The 27500-nt window shown below is 40.3% G+C and overlaps 2 protein-coding genes across 3 annotated transcripts in view; both read left to right on the top strand.

Annotated features, from left to right (window-relative positions):
- lpcat3 (lysophosphatidylcholine acyltransferase 3) overlaps window positions 1-26101 on the top strand; it is a 59683-nt gene extending 33582 nt beyond the window's left edge. Inside the window, exons 6-13 of one of the 2 annotated variants that reach the window (XM_061947886.1) lie at window positions 32-210; window positions 282-390; window positions 463-549; window positions 3364-3527; window positions 10227-10374; window positions 10606-10761; window positions 24305-24430; window positions 24523-26101. In XM_061947886.1, the coding sequence (XP_061803870.1) occupies window positions 32-210; window positions 282-390; window positions 463-549; window positions 3364-3527; window positions 10227-10374; window positions 10606-10761; window positions 24305-24424 (963 nt within the window). In that variant the 3' untranslated portion in view covers window positions 24425-24430; window positions 24523-26101. Of the gene's footprint in view, window positions 1-31; window positions 211-281; window positions 391-462; window positions 550-3363; window positions 3528-10226; window positions 10375-10605; window positions 10762-24304; window positions 24452-24522 lie in introns of both variants that reach the window. The other variant, XM_061947879.1, reaches the window with a different exon arrangement.
- A 772-nt stretch (window positions 26102-26873) lies between these two features.
- The window catches only part of clstn3 (calsyntenin 3), a 102538-nt gene continuing 101911 nt past the window's right edge, over window positions 26874-27500 (top strand). The window contains exon 1 of the mRNA XM_061947868.2: window positions 26874-27467. The gene's annotated coding sequence lies outside the window, so the exon portion shown is untranslated. The remainder of the gene's footprint in view (window positions 27468-27500) is intronic.

Here is a 27500-nt window from a genome sequence, read left to right as displayed (position 1 = left end):
TATGGCTTCCCTTCTAATCCTAAATCGTCAGGAGGAGCTGACTTCACAGCAGAAAAGCGCAGCCCTGTCGTCCACGCTCTCGCTACTGGAGGTGTGCGGCTTCTCTTACTTCTACGGGGGCTTCCTGGTGGGCCCCCAGTTCACGCTGCGCAGCTACCAAAGGCTGGTGGCTGGGGAGCTCAGCGACTGCCCTGGAAAGCCTCCAAACAGGTACCCAGAATTTTGTTCATGTTTCATATATCTGACATATCCTATCAAATCTTCATGTGTTTCTGTTCCAGCGTTGTACCAGCCCTGAAGAGGTTTTCTCTAGGTTTTCTCTTCCTGGCTATCTTTGCAATATTCAGCCCTCATTACCAGGAGAGCTACTTCCTGACAGATGAATACGATGTGAGTATGCACATGTGTGACAAACCTCAGTAAAGTTTCCTGCACGTCTAAACTTTTCTGCTTCCTCCACAGGCTCAGCCATTCTGGTATCGCTGCATCTTCATTCTGATTTGGGCTAAAATCATTTTGTATAAATACGTCTGCTGCTGGCTAATAGCAGTAAGTGTTTTTCAGACATTTATTATTGTTAAACATTTTGTTTGGTACAACCCAAATAGCTGAATTAAAGTTGTACTGTGTGCCAAGTATCTATATTAATTTAACATGATGTTTATTATTGTGCACATTAGGGATGTCCCGATCCAGGTTTTTGCACTTCCGATCCGATACCGATATTGTCTTTGCATTTCCGATCCGATACCGATACTGACCGATACTGGCCTATCCGAGCATGTATTAAAGTTTACTTAGTTGTCAGAATCATGTTGAAAAGGGTTTTAGTACTCTTGATAACAACTAGCCAGCTGAATTAGGGGAGTTTGAATAATACACAATGGTTGGTAACAAGAAACTGACCTGTTTATTCAAGGATAAACACAAAATAGACAAAATTATACATGACAAACAGAAATGGCATCATTGAACTAGGACTGGGCGATATGGCCTTTTTTTAATATTGCGATATTTTAAGGCCATATTGCGATACACAATATATATCTCGATATTTTGCCTTAGCCTTGAATGAACACTTGATGCATATAATCACAGCAGTATGATGATTCTATGTGTTTTGATTGATTGATTGAGACTTTTATTAGTAGGTTGCACAGTGAAGTACATATTCCGTACAATTGACCACTAAATGGTAACACCCGAATAAGTTTTTCAACTTGTTTAAGACGGGGTCCACTTAAATTGATTCATGATACAGATATATACTATCAGATATATACTATCATCATAATACAGTCATCACACAAGATAATCACATTGAATTATTTACATTATTTATAATCCAGGGTGTGGAGGGGGGCGCCTGATGTAAGTGTCAAAAAGACAGCCAAAAGAGTTTGATATGAGAATAAATCTAAAGTTAAAATATAGGGTAGAAATGCACCCATTTGCAGGAAATGTAGTTTTGATTTTCAAAATGTTCTTTCAAGGCTTGCATGTCTACATTAAAACATTCTTCTTCATACTGCATTAATATATGTTACTTTTAAACTTTCATGCAGAGAAGGAAATCACAACTAAAAAAATCACTAATTTTTTCATACGGTGTTGATGTGGAAATGTTTGCCATTTTGATGGTGTGGAGTCTGGACTTGTGGCACCGAATGGAGATAAGCGTCTCGACAGACGTCACAATATTTGAACAATGATGACGAAAACTGTTGTTTCTGTCGTGTCCGTGTGTCGAAAATTGTTACGCGCTTATTTTTTTATTTGATTTTGTGCGTGGCATAGATTTGCCGTGCGCAGAGGACGCTTGAGCAGGCGCGCACCTTAGCGGCTGCGCTAGCATCACAGCTAACGTTAGCCATGCTGCTACCTCTCTGCTGGGAGAGGGCGTATACGTATGTGACGTATGACGTGACAGTATGTGACGTGTGTAAGAAGGTGCGCTCGTTGTCTGTGAGAGGGAGACACAGGAAAGAGTGAGAAGAGCCTGTCGTGTAATGCCAGCAGCTAAAAGCAACTGCGTGAGAATTGTGGATGTGTTGAAGGTGTGCTGGAAAATGCGGAACGGAAATTATGGAGCAGTAGAAAAGTGGAATGTATTATTTAAATAGGTGCGTTGGAAAACACGGACCAGAGGTTTTTTTTAAACTGGATCTGGATCGGCATTTTCCCATGCCTTGCCGATACGCAATTTTTGGCAAATATCGGCAGCCGATCCGATCCAAATGTCGGATCGGGACATCCCTAGTGCACATCGCAATGCAACATACTAAATACTGTTGGTTTGAAAAGGAGTAAAATACAAGCACTGCAAACACACAACATTAATATCAAAATTTGGAGATTTTTTCCGTTCAATGGACAGTGACAATATAGTGTTAAATGATTTCCTTTCTGACAGTGTCAATAAAATGTTTGCATTCATGTGGTTTACTTTTTATGTACCGTAGTAGGATTATGCAAAAAAATAATTTTCTTCTTGCAAAATGTAATAAATATGAATAAAGTATATTTTGAATGTGTAATAATGTATTAAATTATCTATCAATTAAACAAAAATTCAATTAAATAACTACATATACATTTAAATGTTAGTAAATAATTAAAAATGCCTTGAAATATAAAATATAAAAATGTATCATGAAATAATGAATAATCAAAGAAAAAATGTCTGAAATGTATTACTAGATCATTTGTTATGTATAAAAAGGTCATTAAATAAATAAAGGGTAAATAGTTTATTGCAATTATTTAAGAATATACTTCTATATATTTAATTGAATGGGTTAATTTATAAAATTATTTAACATTCAAATTCCTTATTCAATATTTGCATTATACATTTATTTGGCGTTCTGTTTATTTAATCTTAGCACACAAAAAACCTACAGAGTGAAGAGGAGAGGTGACATCAGCACTTAAGCAAGAACTCCATAAAAGTTGGGTGCAAGATTGATAAAAATGATGTGAAATGGATGTAAGAAAACATTTTTTTCCTAATGTTGCCGCAGAATGAGAATGGAAAACCGGTCCTCTTACTTTCTGTGAACGAGGAAGTAGCCTGCAAACATATGAAAACAAATTAGATACTCTTCTCAGAAATTTCCATGCGTGTTAGGCAGCGACGTTCGAATATATTGTCATTGAAAGGCTTCATTGAGCATACCAGCTGTTTTAATGTCTTAAAATAGTCTTCAGCAACTGAAATACTTGATAACCTCCACACATCTGTCTACATCCACTCAGTAAGACTGTAAATTCGTTTTATAAGGCACACCCTAGTTAGCAACTAGCTTGGCAGGTTTTTCATGGATAAATGACACTTGGCATGATGATGATATGCGTTTGCAGGAAGGCGTATGCATCTTGACAGGGCTCGGGTACAACGGCGTGATAGAGGGCGAGCACCAGTGGGACGCCTGCGCCAATATGAAGGTGTGGCTCTTCGAGACCACGCCGCATTTCGGGGGAACCATCGCCTCTTTTAACATCAACACCAACGCCTGGGCCGCCAGGTTAGTGGAAGCTGTGAAGCTCTCCAGCTGGTGTCAGGGATGTTCATTATTCAGTCAAAATGACAGTTGAAAATAGACGACAGCGACACAGCCCCAATTTGCACATTGGAAACAGATATGCCAAAAAGTCTTCACATTGAGGTTTTTTGCATGAAACTTTAAATATTTGTAAGGCTGAATTTCCCTCCCAGGTGTGAGCCTGGCTTACTATATATTGCTTCAGTCTAGTGCAGGGCTAGTCAACTAAATAGCTTCAGGACCACAGGTTGAACTTCTTCTTTCTCTTTTATTCCTATTTTCTGTGTAACTTTACCTCAAGGCTCTGCCATATCTTGAAACCTTTATTTCACCAAATACAGTAAACTGTTGTTTATCGCTGTTAGTAGGTACCTTGCCTGACAGTGGTAAATTAACTTCTGTGAAGTAGGAATTATTAATATTTGACTGAATATTTTCATAGCTAGAATATAACAACCTGTTTATGATCTTCCAAATACATTTTGTATCATTATGAGAGCCCCCTGGACATGAATTAACACCCACATACTAACCTTTACATTTGTTTAATCCAATATAATAATACTGTTTGATAGGGATGGGAATTGATAAGATTTATACAATTCCAATTCCATTTTCAATTCTGCTTAACTGTTCGATTCTATATCAATTCTCGCCCGGAAAAGGGTGGAGTGCCATCTCCGGGTTGGGGAGGAGATCTTGCCCCAAGTGGAGGAGTTCAAGTACCTCGGAGTCTTGTTCACGAGTGAGGGAAGAGTGGATCGTGAGATCGACAGGCGGATCGGTGCGGTATCTTCAGTAATGCGGACGCTGTATCGATCCGTTGTGGTGAAGAAGGAGCTGAGCCGGAAGGCAAAGCTCTCAATTTACCGGTCGATCTACGTTCCCATCCTCACCTATGGTCATGAGCTTTGGGTTATGACCGAAAGGACAAGATCACGGGTACAAGCGGCCGAAATGAGTTTCCTCCGCCGGGTGGCGGGGCTCTCCCTTAGAGATAGGGTGAGAAGCTCTGCCATCCGGGGGGAGCTCAAAGTAAAGCCGCTGCTCCTCCACATGGAGAGGAGCCAGATGAGGTGGTTCGGGCATCTGGTCAGGATGCCACCCGAACGCCTCCCTAGGGAGGTGTTTAGGGCACGTCCGACCGGTAGGAGGCCGCGGGGAAGACCCAGGACACGTTGGGAAGACTATGTCTCCCGGCTGGCCTGGGAACGCCTCGGGGTCCCACAGGAAGAGCTAGACGAAGTGGCTGGGGAGAGGGAAGTCTGGGCTTCCCTGCTTAGGCTGCTGCCCCCGCGACCCGACCTCAGATAAGCGGAAGAAGATGGATGGATGGATGGATTTTGATAAAAGAATAGCAAACAAGTTGATTAGCATCAACTTTGTTTAGTTAAAAAAAACATGAGTACGGTATACACAATGAGGTCTTAGAAGACCCACAGTCTTGATGCAAAAAAATATTCTGTTTTGGAAAATAACTAAAATATAATAATAAAATAAATATTGTACTGTAGTAATAAACAAAATTCAAAATAATTTTTTCTGTGACAAATTACAATTACACAAAAATGTAAAGGAACATGTTTAACATTTTTCAAATAGAAATAAAAATTATATATGTTTTTAAAAATGTATATACAGAATATATGCTGTGTGCTCAACAGTCAGTACAACAACGTCAGTCAAAGACAAATACAGTCAAGTCAAGTAGAACTGTGCAAATGTTTAACTATCAAGTATGAAAGTGAACCATTGTTTTGCAGAAAAGTAAGCACATCTGCTTTTTTAGGAAATATACGAGATATTTCTTTTTTGACCGCAAACTTATTTGGACTCCAGCAACAATGCCTATGCCGTTTGCAGCCGAGTCGTGCAATCAATAAACAAAATTCAATTTATTAATCAGAAAATCATCATAGCCTTCTCAAGAACATCTTTCACTCTTTTGGGACAGCTTTGTAAAATATTTTGGATGTCAGGACCCTCAGGATCTTTCACACCAAACTTAACTAACTTGGTTGGTTGATTTAGAGCTGTCTCAATACATTTGCCCACATCATGCACATGAAACAAATGTATTTAAAAAAAGGCTCTTTCCCAAACGCAATGCACGGTGGCCAGGTGAGCATGTCGGTCGTACATTCAGAAGATTGAGGGTTCGACTTTTTGCTTAGGCATCTCTGTGTGGAGATTGCATGTTCTCACTATGCGTATGTGGGGGTTTTCCTGGTGTTCCAGCTTCCTCTCACATTCCAAAATTATGTATTAAGTTAATTGTAGACTCTAAATCAGGGATCAGCAACCCAAAATGTTGAAAGCCATACTGGACCAAAAATACAAAAACAAAATTGTCTGGAGCCACAAAAATTAGAAGTCCTTTATAAGTATTATAATGAAGGCAACACCTGATGTGTCTATATTACCTAGGTATAGAAGTGTGTGTCCAAGTTAAAGGAACCGGCAGGCTGTCTTCTTCTAATGGATTTATTACAATCTTTGCAAGCTGGGTAACGTTTGCTGTGGTCTATAACAATATGGCACGCAAACAACTATCAGAAATGCAGCCAATATTACAGACAGATGTGTAAATATCATGTTAGCAGCTGTCATGCAGTGACCAAATATGCCTGATTAGCACTCCAACAAGTCAATAACATCAACAAAGCTCACCTTTGTGCATTCACGCACAGCATAAAACGTTTTGTGGAAGGAGTGGCATAAAACACCTCTTTCTGTGGCAGCGTTGCTGAAAGTTGTACATGTAAACAAACTACGGTGAGTTCAATGACCCCCAAAATTAGTAGGACAAAATGGCGCTCGCAAAATACTATCATCAGTGAAGCATGTTTAATATAAACACTTGAGTTTTCTAACATTTAAGAAGGTTTGTGTCATGTTTGTTGTTCTACAGAAACCACATTAAAACAAAATATAATTTTTTTCACCCATTTTTTTCCATTTTCATACATTTTTTAAAAAGCTGCAGGGAGCCACTAGGGCGGCGCTAAAGAGCCGCATGTGGCTCTAGAGCCGCAGGCTCCCGACCCCGGCTCTAAATTGTCCAATGTGAGTGGGAATTGGGATTTGTCTATATGTGCCATGTGTAGGGAAATAATCTGGAAATGTCATGTAAAATTATACAGTATAATGAAAATATGTTCTGGATCAAAAATCAATCCACATTATCTACTGCTTGTGCTTGCTATTGTTATCATTGCTATTATGTAGAAATATGGGAAACAACTGTAAAATTGGGGAAATAAATAACTAATAATGAACTACTAAATTGTGCTTAATTCACTAACCATGTTACAAGAAAGGTAAATTCCGATAATACATCATGTCTGTATAGGGAAGATTCAAACCCTTTATTTATTGAATCAAAAATATGGAAACTTAACGATTCGCAAACAGCTAAAATTATGCAATAAGCAAACTACAACCTGCTATTCTATTTTGCAATTATTTTCAACAGAAAACGATTTAAATTTAAACTGAAATTATTTGAATGCCTGTATATCAATATGTGGAATTTAATAAAGTAATGAATTATGTACTAATAAGCATTTGCAATGGTAGTATATGGCATGCAGCACACCCACTAATAGTACCGTATTTTCCGCACTATAAGGCGCACCGGATTATTAGCCGCACCTTCAATGAATGGCATATTTCATAACTTTGTCCACCAATAAGCCGCCCCGGACTATAAGCCGCGCCTACGCTGCGCTAAAGGGAATGTCAAAAAAACAGTCAGATAGGTCAGTCAAACTTTAATAATATATTAAAAACCAGCGTTCTAACAACTCTGTTCACTCCCAAAATGTACGCAAATGTGCAATCACAAACATAGTAAAATTCAAAATAGTGCAGAGCAATAGCAACATAATGTTGCTCGAACGTTAATGTCACAACACACAAAATAAACATAGCGCTCACTTTCTGAAGTTATTCTTCATTCGTAAATCCTTCGTCTTCGGTGTCCGAAGTGAAAAGTTGGGCAAATTTACGATCCACTGGCAGATGTTGGCGTCGTCTGGCGCTGCCTCCTCGTCTTAGTGAAGGTGTGTTCGCCTTCTGTCAGCCATTGTTCCCACGCAGTTAGCAGTCTAGCTTCGAATGCCCTGTTGACACCAATATCTAGCGGCTGGAGGTCTTTTGTCAATCCACCCGGAATGACGGCGAGTATTGAATTAAGCGCGTAAGCGTGTCTCTCAATGTGCTGTTATGAGCTAGCAAATATAACAACTACACTACCCAGCATGCAACGATAGTTACGAGCATGCGCGGTAGCCCTGAGAAGCGTTGTTGTATGCTGGCAGTTAGAATGTGGTTATGAGCACGCTGTAAGTAAACGTTGAGAACTCAGTTAACACGCCTCGTCTGCATTATTTATAATTAGACAGACAACACACTTAATAGGAGCCATTTTGGGGTCTTTACATAAACACACAAATGGAAATGAAACGTCACATATCCCAGCATGCACCGCGCGCTTCTTCTACGGGGAAAAAAGATGGCGGCTGTTTACCGTAGTTGCGAGACCTAAACTTTATGAAAATGAATCTTAATATTTATCCATATATAAAGCGCACCGGGTTATAAGGCGCACTGTCAGCTTTTGAGAAAATTTGTGGTTTTTAGGTGCGCCTTATAGTGCGGAAAATACGGTACATGCAATTTTATAGATTGCACACACTGTTGAGCACGTGGCATTTGGATCTTAGTAGATCAGGCCCAAAGTGTTTACAAAGTACAAAGAAGAAGAATCCTGATAAACATCTTGAACCTTATTGAAATATAAGAATCTTATTTATCTCATTATGTTAACCCCAACTTATAAACGACTGATATTTATTCATGAGAACTTACCAATGTTATTCATTGAATTGTTTGTATGAGCACAGTAAATGCACAATCAAATGTGTTAAAAATTGCAATTAAAAGGAAAAAGGTTTGTTAAAAATTGCAATGAAAAGGAAAAATATCTCTGCTTCTTCCTACTGCTTTTTCTGACATGTGATCGGAAACTAGAAATATGTGATTTTGAAGAATAAATTGCATGGTGCATGGCCGAGGTACCAATCTTTTCTTGCTGCCCTGTGTGTGTCGATTTGCACATACGTTTCAGAGGTGCTAAATAGTGCTTGCAAAACAATGATGAGTTGATGAATCACATTGCGTGTGCTGTATATTGAATTTGCATCTTCTCCAAGTATTGTGGGCATTTTGATGATCAGCATATATTCTGCATATTAATGAAGACAGAGTCGCAAAATGGATTGCATGACTTATTGTAATCACTTAACAGACGCAATCCACTTTGCACACGTTTAGTAGATCAGCTTTGCATGTGCTATCAAATTTGTATGTGTTTTGGTACACGCAAACCTTTGGTAAATCAAGCCTCAAATATTTTGATATGAATCTTATTGGCATCTGCTCACTGCAAAGATATACCGTATTTTCCGCACCATAAGGCGCCCTGGGTTATAAGCCGCGCCTTCAATGAACGGCATATTTCAAAACTTTGTCCACCTATAAGCCGCCCCGTGTTATAAGCCGCATCTAACTGCGCTAAAGGAATGTCAAAAAAACAGTCAGATAGGTCAGTCAAACTTTAATAATATATTAAAAACCAGCGTGATGTGGGCGCGCATGGAGTCGTATATCAACATGGACGGAGCTGCGTGAAAAAAGCCACCCGGCCTCTTCGCGTAAACTTACCTTAACCACTCGCTCATCTTTTCTTCATCCATCCATCCCTTCGAGTTAGCTTTTATGATGACGCCGGCTGGAAAGGTCTCTTTTGGCAAGGTCTTCCTTTTGAATATCACCATGGGTGGAAGTTTCTGGCCATTAGCATGGCAAGCTAGAACCACAGTGAAGGATGACTTCTCATTCCCTGTGGTGCGAATATTCACCGTACGTGCTCCCGTTGTATCCACAGTGCGGTTCACAGGAATATCAAAAGTCAGTGGAACCTCGTCCATGTTGATAATGTTCTCTGGCCGGATCTTTTTTTCAGCTATCTTGTTTTTACAATATGCACGGAAAGTAGCCAGCTTTTCTTGAAAGTCTTTAGGCAGTTGCTGTGAAATAGTAGTCCGTGTGCGGATGGAGAGATTGCGTCTTTTCATGAACCGGATCCCTGTCGCTTAGTAGGAGCCATTTTGTGGTCTTTACAGATGTAAACACACAAAGGAAATGAAACGTAATATCCGCGCGCTTCTTCTTCTTCTACGCGGGCGGGTGGTTGCTTACAGTAGAAGAAGAAGCGCTTCCTGTTCTATGGGGGCGGGTGCTTACCTTGGCGGTTGCTTGCGTAGAAGAAGAAGCACTTCCTCTTCTACGGGGAAAAAAGATGGCGGCTGTTTACCGTAGTTGCGAGACCGAAACTTTATGAAAATGAATCTTAATATTAATCCATATATAAAGCGCACCGGGTTATAAGCCGCACTGTCAGCTTTTGAGTAAATTTGTGGTTTTTAGGTGCGGCTAATAGTGCGGAAAATACGGTAAGTGAAATGTGTAATTTGTTGGTCTCATTTAGTGCAATATTGATATTTCATTGTAGTCATTTTATGTAACGAGTTATAGTCGCCCCCTCTGCTCTGAAATGCACTTTTCACCAGTAATTATATGTGCGTTTCTGTTTATTACTATCTTTTTCTCGACCAGGCACGTGTTTAAGCGGCTGAAGTTCTTGGGCAACAAGTTGCTGTCCCATGTGTCCACTTTGTTCTTTCTGACCATTTGGCATGGACTCCACTCTGGATACGTTCTTTGTTTCTCCTTGGAGTTCTTCATCATAATTTTGGAGAGACAGGTACGCTAAGTTCTTACTAAAAATAATTTACTTCTCAAGCACACTTAAAAAGCAATCATTATCTTTGTTTGCCTCATTAAAATGGTGCACACTTTTAATTAGGAGAGTCTCTTGTTCTTCAACCATATTGATCAAATCAATGATAAATGTGCTTATTAAATGATGACTGGGGTGCTAATTTGGAATTGGTCAATTTTAAAGAAGTCATCACGTGTGTGTTGTGTGCGACAGGCCCAGGCGTTGGTGCAGGACAGTCCAGCGCTCACAAAGTTGGCCAACAGCTCCCTCTACCCGCTCATATACGTCATCCAGCAGTTCATCCACTGGCTCTTGATGGGATACGCACTGGTGCCCTTCTGTATCTTTACCTACGACAAATGGCTAAAGGTAACGCACCAAAACCGATACTGTTAGCACTCTTTAATGTGAATGCAGGAGAAATACAGAAAATAATAATGTATTTTTATGACTCAAATCAATGGACTTTAACTTCAAGGTGTGGAATCCCAGTACCGGTAATACATACTGTACTTACTTAGACTTAGACACACTTTATTGATCCACAAGGGAAATTGTTACATACAGCACTTTTTGGCTACCGCTACAGTTAAGAAGTGCTAATTCCTCTTCTAAAGCTTTTGTATTACGGTATTCTTCTTCAATTTTATTCTACAATTTAAAATAAATGTCTGAGGTCTCTTTAAGAAGGGGAACCGGAGGGTGTGTTCTAACTATCGTGGGATCACACTCCTCAGCCTTCCCGGTAAGGTCTATTCAGGTGTACTGGAGAGGAGGCTACGCCGGATAGTCGAACCTCGGATTCAGGAGGAACAGTGTGGTTTTCGTCCTGGTCGTGGAACTGTGGACCAGCTCTATACTCTCGGCAGGGTCCTTGAGGGTGCATGGGAGTTTGCCCAACCAGTCTACATGTGTTTTGTGGACTTGGAGAAGGCATTCGACCGTGTCCCTCGGGAAGTCCTGTGGGGAGTGCTCAGAGAGTATGGGGTATCGGACTGTCTGATTGTGGCAGTCCGCTCCCTGTATGCTCAGTGCCAGAGCTTGGTCCGCATTGCCGGCAGTAAGTCGGACACGTTTCCAGTGAGGGTTGGACTCCGCCAAGGCTGCCCTTTGTCACCGATTCTGTTCATAACTTTTATGGACAGAATTTCTAGGCGCAGTCAAGGCGTTGAGGGGATCTGGTTTAGTGGCTGCAGGATTAGGTCTCTGCTTTTTGCAGATGATGTGGTCCTGATGGCTTCATCTGGCCAGGATCTTCAGCTCTCACTGGATCGGTTCGCAGCCGAGTGTGAAGCGACTGGGATGAGAATCAGCACCTCCGAGTCCGAGTCCATGGTTCTCGCCCGGAAAAGGGTGGAGTGCCATCTCCGGGTTGGGGAGGAGATCTTGCCCCAAGTGGAGGAGTTCAAGTACCTCGGAGACTTGTTCACGAGTGAGGGAAGAGTGGACCGTGAGATCGACAGGCAGATCGGTGACGCTGTATCGATCCGTTGTGGTGAAGAAGGAGCTGAGCCGGAAGGCAAATCTCTCAATTTACCGGTCGATCTACGTTCCCATCCTCACCTATGGTCATGAGCTTTGGGTTATGACCGAAAGGACAAGATCACGGGTACAAGCGGCCGAAATGAGTTTCCTCCGCCGGGTGGCAGGGCTCTCCCTTAGAGATAGGGTGAGAAGCTCTGCCATCCGGGGGGAGCTCAAAGTAAAGCCGCTGCTCCTCCACATCGAGAGGAGCCAGATGAGGTGGTTCGGGCATCTGGTCAGGATGCCACACGAACGCCTCCCTAGGGAGGTGTTTAGGGCACGTCCGACCGGTAGGAGGCCGCGGGGAAGACCCAGGACACGTTGGGAAGACTATGTCTCCCAGCTGGCCTGGGAACGCCTCGGGGTCCCACAGGAAGAGCTGGACGAAGTGGCTGGGGAGAGGGAAGTCTGGGCTTCCCTGCTTAGGCTGCTGCCCCCGCGACCCGACCTCGGATAAGCGGAAGAAGATGGATGGATGGATGGTCTCAAAATAGTGTATTGGTTAGGGGTGTAACAGTACGTGTATTTGTATTGAACCGTTTCGGTACGGGGGTTCCGGTTCAGTTCGGAGGTGTACCGAACGATTTTCCACACGGACATATTAAGTAGCGTAACGCACGTTGTGTAAACTATGCACACCGAGGCACAACACACGCCATACTTGCAGGTAACGGGCTACGATAGACTGACCATACATCCTCTTTTCACCGGACATGTCCTCTTTTACGGAGCTGTCAGAGCGGAGTTTCTTAAATGCCTCAAATGTCCGGCATTTTGAGTTAGGGTTGCGTGTATTTTCAATGTACGTTCAGGGTTAAGAAGGGGTTAGAAACAAAACAAATTGTGCGCGCAGCAGCATTCGTGAGGGAGGGACAGAGAGAGCGAGAGAGTTATGATAAACGCGCATGCGTCGCCAGGCTCTGCTTTTTATCCATAGATTTATCAGATTTAATTTTTTATTATCTATAGCAGGGGTGTCAAAAGTGTGCATGTTTTAAAGGCCCACGGCACATTCTAAAAATACTATTAAAATAAACAAAAACCTAACAAAAGTGAAATAAAAAAAGCTTAAAGGTTAAATGTAATTTAGAAAAAGTTGCAATGTTGACTAATAAAACAAAGCTGTTTTTTTTCTTTCAAACTGTCATTGCTCAAAACATAATATTGAATCAAAATCAATATTGTTATGAATTATTGACCTATCCAATGGCAGCACAGTGGCAGAGGGGTTAGTGCATCTGCCTCACAATACGAAGGTCCTGAGTAGTCTTGGGTTCAATCCCGGGCTCGGGATCTTTCTGTGTGGAGTTTGCATGTTCTCCCCGTGACTGCGTGGGTTCCCTCCGGGTACTCCGGCTTCCTCCCACTTCCAAAGACATGCACCTGGGGATAAGTTGATTGGCAACACTAAATTGGCCCTAGTGTGTGGATGTGAGTGTGCATGTTGTCTGTCTATCTGTGTTGGCCCTGCGATGAGGTGGCGACTTGTCCAGGGTGTACACCGCCTTCCGCCCGATTGTAGCTGAGATAGGCTCCAGCGCCCCCCGCGACCCCAAAAAAAGAGAATAAGCGGTAGAAAATGGATGGATGGATGACCTATCCAAGGATCCGATTACTTTACATCAAATATTCCATTAAGAAAAATATTTTTGGTGGAAGATTTTGCAAATTTAGTAAATAAGTAACCCAAAAATGTATATTTTGTTTTCTTACTGTACCGAAAATTAACCGAACCGTGACCTCTAAACCGAGGTACGTACCGAACCGAAATGTTTGTGCACCGTTACACCCCTAGTATTAGTCAAAACCTAGCCTTGATGCTAAAAGTCAGTTTAAACATCTGGTTAGTAAAACCCTACTGTTTACACGCCATAGTGTGTATCTGTAGCTTGAGGTTAGCGCATGGCATGGCAGCTTCCGCCATCAAGGGTCTGTGAATAGGCGAATGTGATGTATAATGTTAAGCGCTGTGGGTATCATTTCAGGTATAGTATAGCGCTATATGCATACAGACCATGTACCATTCACTTCAATGCTAATGAGCTGTGTTAGGTGTGTACTTAAACCCCTTTTTACATTTACACTGTAACGCCGCACAAATGTTTGCATCAGTAATGTAAAGCTACATTAGACTCACTTTAGCTAAGGAACGACAAAACAATAATTTACCAATATTTGTAGACCATTTAAGTAGGGGGTTTTCTAGGGTTGCCATGGCAACAACAGACATGCAACCTTCTCATTTATTTGGAAAATGTTATACCAATACTACATACAGCAGTACCTCACATGAGCATAAATGGTTCTATGACCGAGTTCTTAATGCAAAACGCTTGCATCTTAAGTCAACGTCACTCATTGAAATGAATAGGTGCTTGAAAAAGCACAATTTTAACATCTAATGTCTTTTTTTTAATAAACTTTTAGATCAGAAATATTGTATAAAAAAAATACAGTAGAATGTACTACTAATAAGTACAACAGGTTTATGAAGTAATATAATAATAGTTAACAGTATTCAACAATTTCTTTATTCGACACAGATGACCACAATATAGTTAGCATCAAGAAAATATCCTTAATAGTCTTAATAAACTAGATGAATTCATCTCTCGTAAGGTCAACAGCATATACTGAATTTTGATGTCGCTAGAAAACATTGCTGAACAAAAAGGAACATTTTTAGCTAAATAATGAGACAAAATATGAACTTCAGACCATAAAAACAATTGCAGACATGAACTGGAGAGGAGACTGTTTGTAGCAGCAAACCAACTGCAAACAAACTTATCCTTTTTCTCTCTAGCATCACGATCAAAGCAGCACGGCACTCGTTATGTCAATCAAATACGGTACTTAGCAATCCACGGAGAAATCCAACATGGCCTTCCTTATTGCTTAATTTTTGGACCCCTCCAACACGATGTGCCTCCAATCTTTTCTTCGCTCAATCCTTGTGAGTGTCAAATGAAGTGAAGTCGTAGCGAGCAGTAACGTCTTGGTGATGATGCATGGTTTAAATCTTTTAAAAACAGTTTTTCTTAAGAGTTTATAAATCCACTCCATCCCATTTATGTTTTTTTCACAATCGCTTATGTATTTTCCTATAAACCTTTCAAAATATGCCCAAATCTGTACTGATGCAGAAAAATATCAGTAGCTTAATGGGACTCCAGACCATCGCCTCAAACTGGGAAGTCCCTCTAGGACAGTGGTCGAGAACCTTTTTGGCTGAGAGAGCCATGAAAGCCAAATATTTTAAAATGTATTTCCGTGAGAGCCATATAATATTTTTTAACACTGAAAACCACTAATTGCGTGCATTTTTAAGTAAGACCAACATTTTTAGAATATAATAAGTCTCTTATTCTTTTTAATAACATTGTTATTCTGAAGCTAACCAATAATAAATAAAATACTTTTTACCATTAATTCGACTTCTTGAACAGGTGCGATAGAAAACGGATGGCTGGATTAAAATGTATGAGAATGGTTATAATTTGAACGTTATTTTTAACACTGTGATTACCAGCAGAATTATTAATTACTTATCGTTTTAAGCAATGTCAGCTAAGATTTATCTGAGAGCCAGATGCAGTCATCAAAAGAGCCACGTCTGGCTCTAGAGCCATAGGTTCCCTACCCCTGCTCTAGAACATGTGATTGCAACCCAGCAATAGAGGACTATCAAACAGAGCGTGTTATAAAAGAATATACACTTTATTTAAGCCTGCCACAAACAGGTAGAAATATAACAGATTACATTACAAAACATATTTGACAAAGCATGATCGTAATATAAGACATTTAAAACATTTTTACTGTAGTTCGGCCAGATGTACAGTACAGGCCAAAAGTTTGGACACCCCTTCTCATTCAATGTCTTTTATTTATTTTCATGACTGTGAAAGCATCAAAACTATGAATGAACACATGTGGAGTTATGTACTTAACAAAAAAAGGTGAAATAACTGAAAACATGTTTTATATTATAGTTTCTTCAAAATAGCCACCCTTTGCTCTGATTACTTTTTCGCACACTCTTGGCATTTTCTCGATGAGCTTCAAGAGGTAGTCACCTGAAATGGTTTTCACTTCACAGGTGTGCTTGAAGCTCATCGAGAGAATGCCAAGAGTATGCAAAGCAGTAATCAGAGCAAAGGGTGGCTATTTTGAAGAAACTAGAATATAAAACATGTTTTCAGTTATTTCACCTTTTTTTGTTAAGTACATAACTCCACATGTGTTCATTCATAGTTTTGATGCCTTCAGTGACAATCTACAATGTAAATAGTCATGAAAATAAAGAAAACGCATTGAATGAGGAGAAGGTGTGTCCAAACTTTTGGCCTGTACTGTAAAGCATAGCGCTTTTATTTTGAAGCCGGAAGTGTGTGATTTGTTTGAGAAAGTGTCTTGACATGTTTTAACGACAGACCTGAATGTTTGCAATAATACAGTGCCTCTTGACTTCTCTCCTTCCAGCTTTTGTTTCTGCTTAGCTTTTATGCTATCTTAATAAACCAGTCACAGTAACAATTTACAATTTATGTTATCAATGCACTTTAACTGTAATCTAAACACAAAAGTGAAGCTCCTCCTACCTCTTTGACAGCGAAAAATAGTCTCTTCTTGTCAGGAGAACTACTTGCCATGGCTTTGGACCTGATATTTCCATAATGTACCATTTTATTTGGCCATTTCTGCTCCCTATTTTCCCGCTAGAGACTCATCAGTAACTAATCAACGCAGCCACGTATTCCCACGCAATGGAACAGCTCAAGGGTCAAAAAGGACGCATGCGTCTTAATCACCCGTCCAAAAAATGTGTGCCTTTTTAAAGGAAGTTATAGTTAACACGTTATCACGTTAACTTTTGACAGCTGTAATTTTACCATTCTTGTCTGGCGTTACCGACTCATTCTGCTTCAGTATGGTAAAGACTAGCAGTGATACGGTCAAATTGTTTCGCCAACTTGGCGAGATGTCTGTTATGTTTTTGATGATGTATTTCTTTAATTCAATGACTATTATCCCCTTCTTCTCAATGCTGTCCTTCACACTCACTTTCTTTATTCCAATGATGTGAAAAACAAAGTTATGTTAATCTCTAACTGTAAGCTAATGCTAGCAAGTAAGACCAGGGTTGACTGTGGCATTTGCTCAAATGTTTACATGCAACTTAAGCATAACAAATAACCAAAACACAGCTCTTATCCCAAAACACTCTTAAAGGGGTCATATTATCATTTTTTCCTACATTTAAACCATTCCTTGTGAACATGTTGGTGTTTTTTTAGTCAAAATTTTGCTTAGATTTTATTTTACAGACCATCTTGAAGCCGCTTTCTGATCACCTCTTGAGGATGCGCTGTTTCGTGGGCGGTCTTATTTAGATGCCTCCACTTCGACTGCGTCTTATCCCCGTCAGCCGTGTTGTAGTTTTTAGCGCTTCTACTGACCGATATAGGTTAGAACTATACGCTACTTTCAATTAGGCAACAGCGGAGGATGCGTATGCAAGTTTGAGCCAGTCTGCCCCACAATAAGAGGATAGAGAAAAAGAAGGAGCTTATTGACTACATCGTTAAACTACAATGACGAACTTGCGCAAAGATCTATCTGCAAACGGCTCATTTGAAGGAAGTATGAAGCAAAGTAAGATTGTTTTATAAATGTCTCTGCCATGCCTCCATGGTTTGATTTCAAATTTTCAGGTTTTACGCAGATCCCAAATACAAAAAAACAGGTACGGTAGTTAGGAAAAGTTGTTTTTTCATAATAGGAGCCCTTTAGGTTGGAGAATCACTGTGCTGTATTAATGATTTGAAAACTTTTGTGTGTCACAAATTGGTGGCTGCCAAGGGGGTGCTGGCGTTCGGATGAGCTGCTATCCCACCCTCTTTTTGGTCCCCATGTAAACTATGCCCCTCTAATACACACAAACACAACAAAAGGGTCATGTTATGTTACAAACAGTGTTGGGACTAACGCCGTTAGTTTCGGCGGTAACTAGTAATCTAACGCGTTATTTTTTATATTCAGTAACTCAGTTACCGTTACTACATGATGCGTTACTGCGTTATTTTACGTTACTTTTTATGTAGTATAAAGTGTGTTTTATCGGAGCGCTGCTGTGTCATCGTTCTGATTCTTCTTGTGTCACAAGCCGGAGAAGAGAGAGAGACATGCGCTCTGTGTGGGTGTGTGTGAGTGTGAGTGTGGGGAGGGAGGAGAGTGAGGAGGAGGAGGAGAGGGGGGCGTGTCTGATCATGGCGGAGCCAGAAGTCGAGTTTGCTAACATGGAGATATTTTCACTACTTTTCTTTTGTCGAGCACAAAGAAAATAACATTTTAGTTAAATGTAAATTGTGCTTTGGATCAAAGATCCCATGTACTGCCCAAAACAGCAATGCAAATCTGCTGAAACAAGCTACATAAGCAACATGCTTCGACGAAGCTAGTAAAGAGAGACAGAGACTCCAATGACACTTCACCTCCACCACCACCATTTAAGGATTAACTTTGCCTCTTCTCATCATTCAGCACTGAAGGTACACACACTCTTGTCAATCAATGTTCCCTCTAATTGTTCATGTGTGTGAGCAAACGCAAAAACTCCCTGAGCATTGAGTGGAGCCCATGTGAGCAACATCAGATGTGCACACTGTGGCTACACCAGCAGCACACCTGTCCCAAACCTGACTAAATAACAAGTTCAATCTCCATCCATCCATCCATTTTCTACCGCCCAGTGCAATAACAGTACTGAAATGAAGGCTAAAAGGGCATTAATTGGAGCTTTAAAAAAAAAAGAAGAAAAAAAGAAGGAACTAAATACCGTATTTTCCGCACCATAAGGCGCCCTGGGTTATAAGCCGCGCCTTCAATGAACGGCATATTTCAAAACTTTGTCCACCAATAAGCCGCCCCATGTTGTAAGCCGCATCTAACTGCGCTAAAGGAATGTCAAAAAAACAGTCAGATAGGTCAGTCAAACTTTAATAATATATTAAAAACCAGCGTTCTAACAACTCTGTTCACTCCCAAAATGTACGCAAATGTGCAATCACAAACATACGTATATCAACATGGACAGAGCTGCGTGAAAAAAGCCACCCGGCCTCTTCGCGTAAACTTAAACTTACCTTAACCACTCGCTCATCTTTTCTTCATCCATCCCTTCGAGTTAGCTTTTATGATGACGCCGGCTGGAAAGGTCTCTTTTGGCAAGGTCTTCCTTTTGAATATCACCATGGGTGGAAGTTTCTGGCCATTAGCATGGCAAGCTAGAACCACAGTGAAGGATGACTTCTCATTCCCTGTGGTGCGAATATTCACCGTACGTGCTCCCGTTGTATCCACAGTGCGGTTCACAGGAATATCAGTTGCTGTGAAATAGTAATCCGTGTGCGGATGGAGAGATTGCGTCTTTTCATGAACCGGATCCCGGTCGCTTAGTGGGAGCCATTTTGTGGTCTTTACAGATGTAAACACACAAAGGAAATGAAACGTACGGTGATATCCGCGCGCTTTTTCTTCTTCTACGCGGGCGGGTGGTTGCTTACAGTAGAAGAAGAAGCGCTTCCTGTTCTATGGGGGCGGGTGCTTACCTTGGCGGTTGCTTGCGTAGAAGAAGAAGCGCTTCCTGTTCTACCGGGAAAAAAGATGGCGGCTGTTTACCGAAGTTGCGAGACCGAAACTTTATGAAAATGAATCTTAATATTTATCCATATATAAAGCGCACCGGGTTATAAGGCGCACTGTCAGCTTTTGAGAAAATTTGTGGTTTTTAGGTGCGCCTTTATAGTGCGGAAAATACGGTAGTTACTTTTCACAGTAACGCATTACTTTTTGGTGTAAGTAACTGAGTTAGTAACTGAGTTACTTTTGAAATGAAGTAACTAGTAACTATAACTAGTTACTGTTTTTCAGTAACTAACCCAACACTGGTTACAAAGCCTGTTATTTCACCCACTGGTTCAATATAGCAACCAGCCACCATAATATTTGTTTTCAAATCCTTTCTTTCTCAAAGATCTCTTTTTTTGTATATCCACATGCTACAGACACATGCATGTGTGGGAGTCAGCAAAGATTGACAGCCTGCGCGCCAGTCATCTTATTCAGCCTAAATTTTAACTGGGACAAATATAGACATATTACATCTGTTCTCCTAAACCGCTGTTGGTAATATATGGTAGCTTTTTTTTCATTGTCATTTTGCCAGTGACGTACAGCAGTTTTAAGAGATCATGTAACGCTGTAAAATAAGGAACTAAAGGCATAGCAGTAGAACAGATGGTATCTGTGGAAAAAAATAAATGGACATTATGTTATGTGATAGTGATCATTTGCAAGTGGGAGTCTTGGCACTGAGGTTTAAGGGTGGAAAATGAAGAGTTGCCATGGTAATCGGAGCCAGGTGATGAAGATGACACCAGGGGCCTCATTTATAAAGCTCACGTATGCTCAAAACCGGGTGGAAAAGGTGTGTACGTTTTTTTTCTACACTTAGCCAACCAACCTATCAAAACACAATCTGACGTAAGCCAGTGCGCACAAGTCTGCAAGCTTTGTACCTCGTTTACGCATTTCTTAAAGACATGGCAGACAAATATGTTAAGTGGTGTGTGAATGTTAGAAATAGATTTTGATCCTTCATACAGTGGAAGAAAATAAATGTCTTACAATTTATTACAAATTAATTGCTTTGTTTTTAAATTTGTAATCTATCGTTGCATTAACTGTTATATCGCTGCTATTTTACATTACAGTGATGGAAATAATTTGTCAATCAGATGTAAGCGCCTATATTGTATGTGCATGTCAACATGTGAGTTGTGCGTATATTAAATTGATAGTCGTGGTAGCATTAAAGGAACACTTACATGCATGAGTCTGTTAGCACCATGACAAAAAGATACGTTAAAAACAACACCGCTCTTAGGTATTTGATCATGTCATCATAATGACAATATTTTAAAGTAGTTATGTATTTGCTTATGTTAAACATCATGTTATAAATAAATAATTTTATGGATTGGAATTTACAAGTTATGGTGCAGACCCAATATGCAATACTCCATCTTGGACAGTTTGCAAAAACAGACAGCTGTTCATCACATACGTCAAGTATGTCATCATTGCCAAAATTTATTTTTCTAACTATGGCCTCTATTTGTGTGGCAAGTGTCAGGGCCCTGTATGTAAAGTATTCACCAACTTACAGAAAATGTGTTTCTAATAATGATAATTATAATATCCCTAATATTTCCATGCTGTTAATGTCAAAATTACATTAAATGTTTTTGAAATGTTCAATTCATCTGTGGTGTAACTTCATGCATTTTTCTATTTTGATGACACCTATGTCTTTGCAATCACCTTTTTAAACAAACAGGTTTTTACTCCACTTCTTTTAGTCTAAAACTTTGCATCAATTGGATAACAATATTAAAAACGTGCTCACTTTTTTGTCCCGCCACAGTGTGCCCAATTCCGGTTCCTCTTGCTCTTAGTTTTGAATGCCTAATGAATGCTATATTTTGCAGTTGTTGTTTTTTTTTTAAATCGGGGGCAACTTTTAACGACCCACATTTTGAGCATTTTTAGTACACGCGATCTGCCCACCTATTCCTCTCTGCTCTGCTCTCTTGTGCCGATGCCTGGAATCTCCAGTGTTATTCCTTCTGGTTTCATCCTCTTCCACTTGCGCTAAAGTCTAGCAATTCCTTGTTTATTTGTCCACAACATTTTACACTGGACTGTTTTGTCAACATAGACCAGTAAGTGTTGGATTAGCTGCTGAACTCAGATGAAAAAGACAGTAAACACAAGAAAAAATAGCATGAAGTATCATTTTCCTCTAATCGTGACATGCGCACAATGTCAGCTCTGTATCGATCTGCAACTACGTACGTATATATATCGTTTGTAAAGTTTATTTTTGACCGTGACTGAAAACATTTTACAGATAATGTCCAATTTCTTGATATATATTTAAGAGTGTACATTTAAAACCATTTATAAACTACCGCATTTTCTCTGACTTAACTTTCGCCTGTCCCAATAAACACACTAATAAGCTTGTTAATAGATGTATATTACAACAATTGCACATTAATGGACATATAAAATGTTAATGTGCCAGATTATAGGCAAAGGCTCATTTTTCATGCTCATTTTTTTGCTGTTTTTATGTGCCACCATACTTGCCAACCCTCCCGAATTTTCCGGGAGACTCCCAAATTTCAGTGCCTCTTCCAAAAAAGGTTGGCAAGTATGTGTGCCACACGTAGAAAGCCAGTCCATGAAAATAATGCATTCATTAAACCGGTCCCTGGTGGAAAAAAGGTTGGGGAACCACTTAACCATTGTTGGTTAAGTTAATATCTGATTCTCAGCTATGATCCGTATAGGCCAGAGCAGTACTCAGTCGTAATACACCTTTCCACCACTTGTGGCAGTAATGACACGCAATCTCAAACAGAAGAAGTCTGGAGCCAAATTCATAGAGCAGTTTCATAAGCGCAAAAACTATGACTAAAGTAGTGAAGCTGCATTTTCATGAGCACTCAAATTTTATTGACATTAGTTAATCATTCATTTTTATTTTTGCAAAGTAAATTTATTTGTCAGTTAATTATCAGTCCCTTCTTAAGCAGTATATTTGGTTCATATTTAGTTTTCCAATCAGTCTGACTTAAGCCTAAGGTTTATGTGTTAAATAAAGATTAATCTTTGTGATAAACACACAGTTTCATATCATTTGACTAGGTTGTAAACTGTAAGTAGGTTAGATATAATTATTGAATACGATTAAAATCAAGAGTAAGATTAAAGCTGCAAGCAGCGTTGGTCGGGCCCGCGTATTTGGCAGGTGCTAGTTCTAAGTGTCCCAATACTTTTGTCCAGTTTTAGTCCCAAGTGTCCCAATACTTTTGGCAAGTTGTAGTCCTAAGTGTTCCAATACTTTTGTCAAGTTGTAGTCCCAAGTGTCCCAATACTTTTGTCCAGTTTTCGGCCTAAGTGTCCCAATACTTTTGTCAACTATTAGTCTGAAGTGTCCCAATACTTTTGTCTAGTGTACCTACCTTGTCTGCATTGTGTGGGCACGTTGGTGCTTCCTGCTTTTAAGCAGCCTTCTTGAGAAAACAGCAGCGCAGCAGCATCAGCGCAGCAGCATCAGCGCAGTGGTTCTTTGAAGGCTCATAAAATCAAAACCGGAGCAGTTAGAAATATTCTTTCGATAACTTTTATTTGGAAGGGTTTAATCTCTCTCCTGTGTTAGTTTGAAGCCGAAACGACAAACGCGCTCAGAGGAGTTCGTTTTTGAAGGAAGGTGACCGGTTTTTACAAAAAAATTGTTTTGAAGAGGGAATAGCAAACTTCCTGTTGATTTTTGCTGGGGGTTGTCAATTTATGAAATGTAGGTCTAAGTGAGACCTACATAGAGGTTTTTGTTTCATGTATCTCCGACTTTCCCAGTGGGAGTTTCAGGCAGTTTTGTCATTTTTTTCTTCCGAGGAGCAGTTTTTTCTCCGTTTTATTCAAAAATTGCTGTAGAGCGCAATTTTTAAATTTGGGGTTAGGTTTCTTTTATTAGATCGCAATTTTTGCCAGTCCTGATGTGTGCGTTCAGTTCGGTGAGTTTTGAAGCATGTTAAGGGGGTCAAATTACAGCGCAAAGTGGCAAAAGTTACTGTTTTAAGTACTTTTTTGTCTTGAAGGGGGAATTGCCAACTTCCTGTTGATTTTAGCCCGAGGATGTACAATTATGAGAACTAGGTCTAAGTCAGACCTACATAGAGGATTTTGTTTCATGTTTTTCCGACCTTCCTAGTGGGAGTTACAGGCAGTCTAGTTTTGTTTTTTCCTAGGGGGCGCTAGAGCGCAATTTTGATTTTTGCGGTTCGATTTTTTTATTAAAAGACCATTTTCGCAGGTCCTGATGTGTGGGTCAAATAAGGTGAGTTTTGAAGCATGTTAAGTGGGTCAAATTAGTGCTCAAAGAGGCGGCGGAAGAATAATAATAATAAAGAATAATAAAACCTTACAAATTCAATAGGTCCTTATGTCCCATTGCATAAGGACTCCCTGTGGGAGTCCTTATGCAATGGGCCATGCGGGCCCTAATTACTAATTCCGCGTTAATATTTGAGTGGGCCTCGGGCCCCTCCTGTAGTTGGAAAAGTTGGGCCTTGAGGTGAAAGAACCCCTAGACCACTAGAAAGTGTGTTAAATGTATAGTTCCCTTTGTAAAAAAGCGGAAATACCAGCCTCTCTCTAATTATCACCTACATCTTCCTCTTTGCTCTCTACAATCAACATATAACTTTTGTAATGATGATTTTGACTTGACACGTACGTTGTTTGTGTCTCCCAGGTGTACACATCAGTCTACTTCTGCGGTCACGTTTCCCTCCTCGTAGTCTTTTTAGTCATGCCATACTTGCGAAAGGCACTGGTGCCCAACAGGGAACGCAGCCAGGACAAGCAGGATTAAAGTCGGGTACCGGCAGACACACACAATGTAAAGCATCTTCCCTGCAATGTCAATGTTTTGTTTGAGTGTTTGTAAGTGTCTCTGTGCTTCTTTTGCAGGTCGGTCTGAGGCTTAATGTCCACAGAAGGGAACCGTGGCAAAAAGGAGCAGAATGGAAAATATTTTAGGCCTTTAGTATAAATAATATATAAATATATGTTCATGTGAAAATAAATATATATATTTTTGTGTTTTTTAAGAAGAAAAAGAACAAAAATGAGGGTGTTTTATAAACATTTTTGGAGAAATGCTTACAGGAAAATGACCATTGTGCCACATGGGCTAATTGAGTGCACGTCAGCGGGCAATTTCCTGTTTGTTTTTATTTTCCGAGACACATAGTTTGCACTCAGCAGGTTCACAGCAAGTCGTTGGTACCCTTTTTTTTTTTTTTTCCTCATTCTGATTTCTATCCATCTCCAAATTGTGTTTAGCAGCAGTATCTTTTCATTGGAATGTAACGTAACAACACACTGCTCGCATTGGAAACAACTCAATTATTAGGTGGGGGTTAGGATTTCATTTGTGAAGACGGCTAACGCAAGCACTGTCATAAACACACACACACACACACACACACACACACACACACACACACACACACACACACAACACCTGACTCAACATGGCCTTGTGTACATGAATGTTTTTACTGTTTGTTTTGCTTGTGATTTGTTTTGTGATAGAAAAAAAAAAAGACTATTTGATAGATTTTTCCAATTTTTGTCATTTTGAATGAGAAATACTACTTGTTGCAATGCTGTCCACCTTCTCTCATCCTGGATTGTGTTGTTTTGGTTTATCGCTGCCAATTTCTGTGTTGTTTTTTTTTGTTCCGAAATGTACAGATAGTCACTACTGCGTGTTATTTAAGAACAGAACTGTAAGTACTTTTTGAAGTGTCCTCATTTTTCCCACATTACTTTAACTGTGGCTCCCCCAATGGGTTGTGGTTCAAATACTTTGTTAGACATGCTAGCATACGTGTTATATCCTCAAATCTTTATCATTGAACAAATGATGAATGACTTCTGTTCAATTTGTTGCTAAGTTCTGTCATTGCTTTGATGGTAGCCATTCTTTTTTAGCTAATTTTGCACACACATGCTTATCGGTACCCTTTGTACCAAATTTGTCAGCGTTCCAATGGAACAGCCTGTAGTTTTTTTTGTTTTTTTGTGAGCATGCATATCTGTGTGAGAAATTTCAAGTCATTCTGACTTATGGGGTCAAGTAACAGTGCCACCATGTGGTGTATTTGCCAAAAACACAATAGCTCAGACAACACAGTAGGGGTGCATTTTCTAGCAACTTTACCCACATTTGTGTGTGCACAAAAGAGTTAAGCAAAAATAAAGTGATGTGGGAAAATGAGGGCACTTATAAAGCAACAAAAAGAGAAGCTTTAGCCGTCCTTCACCTCATCTCACTTTGCAGGAATGCCTGTAGCAAATGTTATGGTGATTATTATGATTTTGACAAAACAATGGTGACTATGATGTGATTTGAAAAATGCATTTTTTGCCTTACCAAATGGACAAATATCTACAAAAAAAGTGGGATGGACCCATGGGGGAATGTGATTTAAAAAAAAATATTTTCTAATGTTGATTAATAAAACAAGTGCTGCATTTCAAATTGCCTTTGACTACAGCTCCTATCAGGCCCGGCCCTAACCAATCTGGCGCCCTAGGCAAGATTTTAGGTGGCGCCCCTCCCCCCCCACATCGGCAGTGAAGTGTATATACTCACAAGAACCCGAATAGCTTTGTCTTTGACCTTTTTTTTACTTACAACTATACCTAATATATAAAGGGGTGGAAAAGTGACTATTACCTGCAGGGCAAACATTAGCTAACCAGAAGGAAATAACAATGTAAACAAAAAACACCTGCTTAAAAGATCTAATACAAATGTCCCTGAGGAATGTAAGGTGGGAGTACTGTAATTACCTAACGTTACATTATTATTTTCCATAACAATTTAGCCCCCTCCACAATATTAACCCGACGTTAAAACAGAACTAGCTATTTATTGATTAGCAATTGCCGAATCATGTAGCATTAGCTTAATGCTAAAAAGCCAGGTTACTATCACATTCTGTAACAGACAAATCATTTCATGTAGGCTAACGTTACCTACCTGCTACTTCTGTCTTTTCTCGTTTCTACCCCTCTTCTTTTCTCTTTTTTCTTCCTTGGGCACCTGACAGTTTTGGCCGTTTTGACATCTTGTGTTGATTTTTTTGATGTGGTGACGTCCAAAAAGAGTCATGACACGGGAAGGGAGGGGGCGCACCGTGCGGGGGGAGGCGTAATGTTTTAACAAATAATATTTCTATTAAATAGGCTTTACTTTGCATTTTAATTAAGGTGGGATTATTTTTTGTATTTAGAAATAATAGTACCAACTTTTTTTTTTTTTTTTTCTCCAACATTTGTGGCACTGGCGTGGCGCCCCCTGATGGACGGCGCCCTTAGCATTTGCCTATACGGCCTATGCCACGGGCCGGCCCTGGCTCCTATGACGTCATGTTGCAGTTTAATGTGTGTTGAGGGAATTGGTATAAATTGACATTTGTTTTATTGACGATGATTGTGTTGAGATGAAATGTTTAATTTTAAGTACAAAAAAAAAAGGGGCGGGGGTCCGGTGCACCAGGCTGGCACCGAGCTGATTTGGGAGGATGTAGCCGGAGAAGGACGCAGTGTGGGCGGGTTAACGCACGCCGATCGAAGGAGGGAGGGGGGGGATGCCAGCGTAACATACTCACTCCATCTCTCCTCTCCTACACAGACAAGCAAACAAGGACACCGCTCCCGTCGTCATTTGCCAGCCTTCTCTTTTCGTGTGTGTGTGTCATTTCTTCCCACCTCCATCTTCTGCCTACCGGGAGTTTGAGGTCCTGTTTAGCCGAGGCAGGCGCGTGAGAGGCGGATGCTGTGCGAGGAGGCTGTGGGGTATACACCGCCATAGGAGCATCATCTCTTCAGCCTTCAACACGGTAATGCCACAGCTTCTTCCATCACCATCAGCA

This window comes from Nerophis lumbriciformis, linkage group LG04, assembly GCF_033978685.3.
Source record: "Nerophis lumbriciformis linkage group LG04, RoL_Nlum_v2.1, whole genome shotgun sequence".
Lineage (NCBI taxonomy): Eukaryota > Metazoa > Chordata > Actinopteri > Syngnathiformes > Syngnathidae > Nerophis > Nerophis lumbriciformis.
This window is presented reverse-complemented; position numbering and strand designations above follow the sequence as displayed.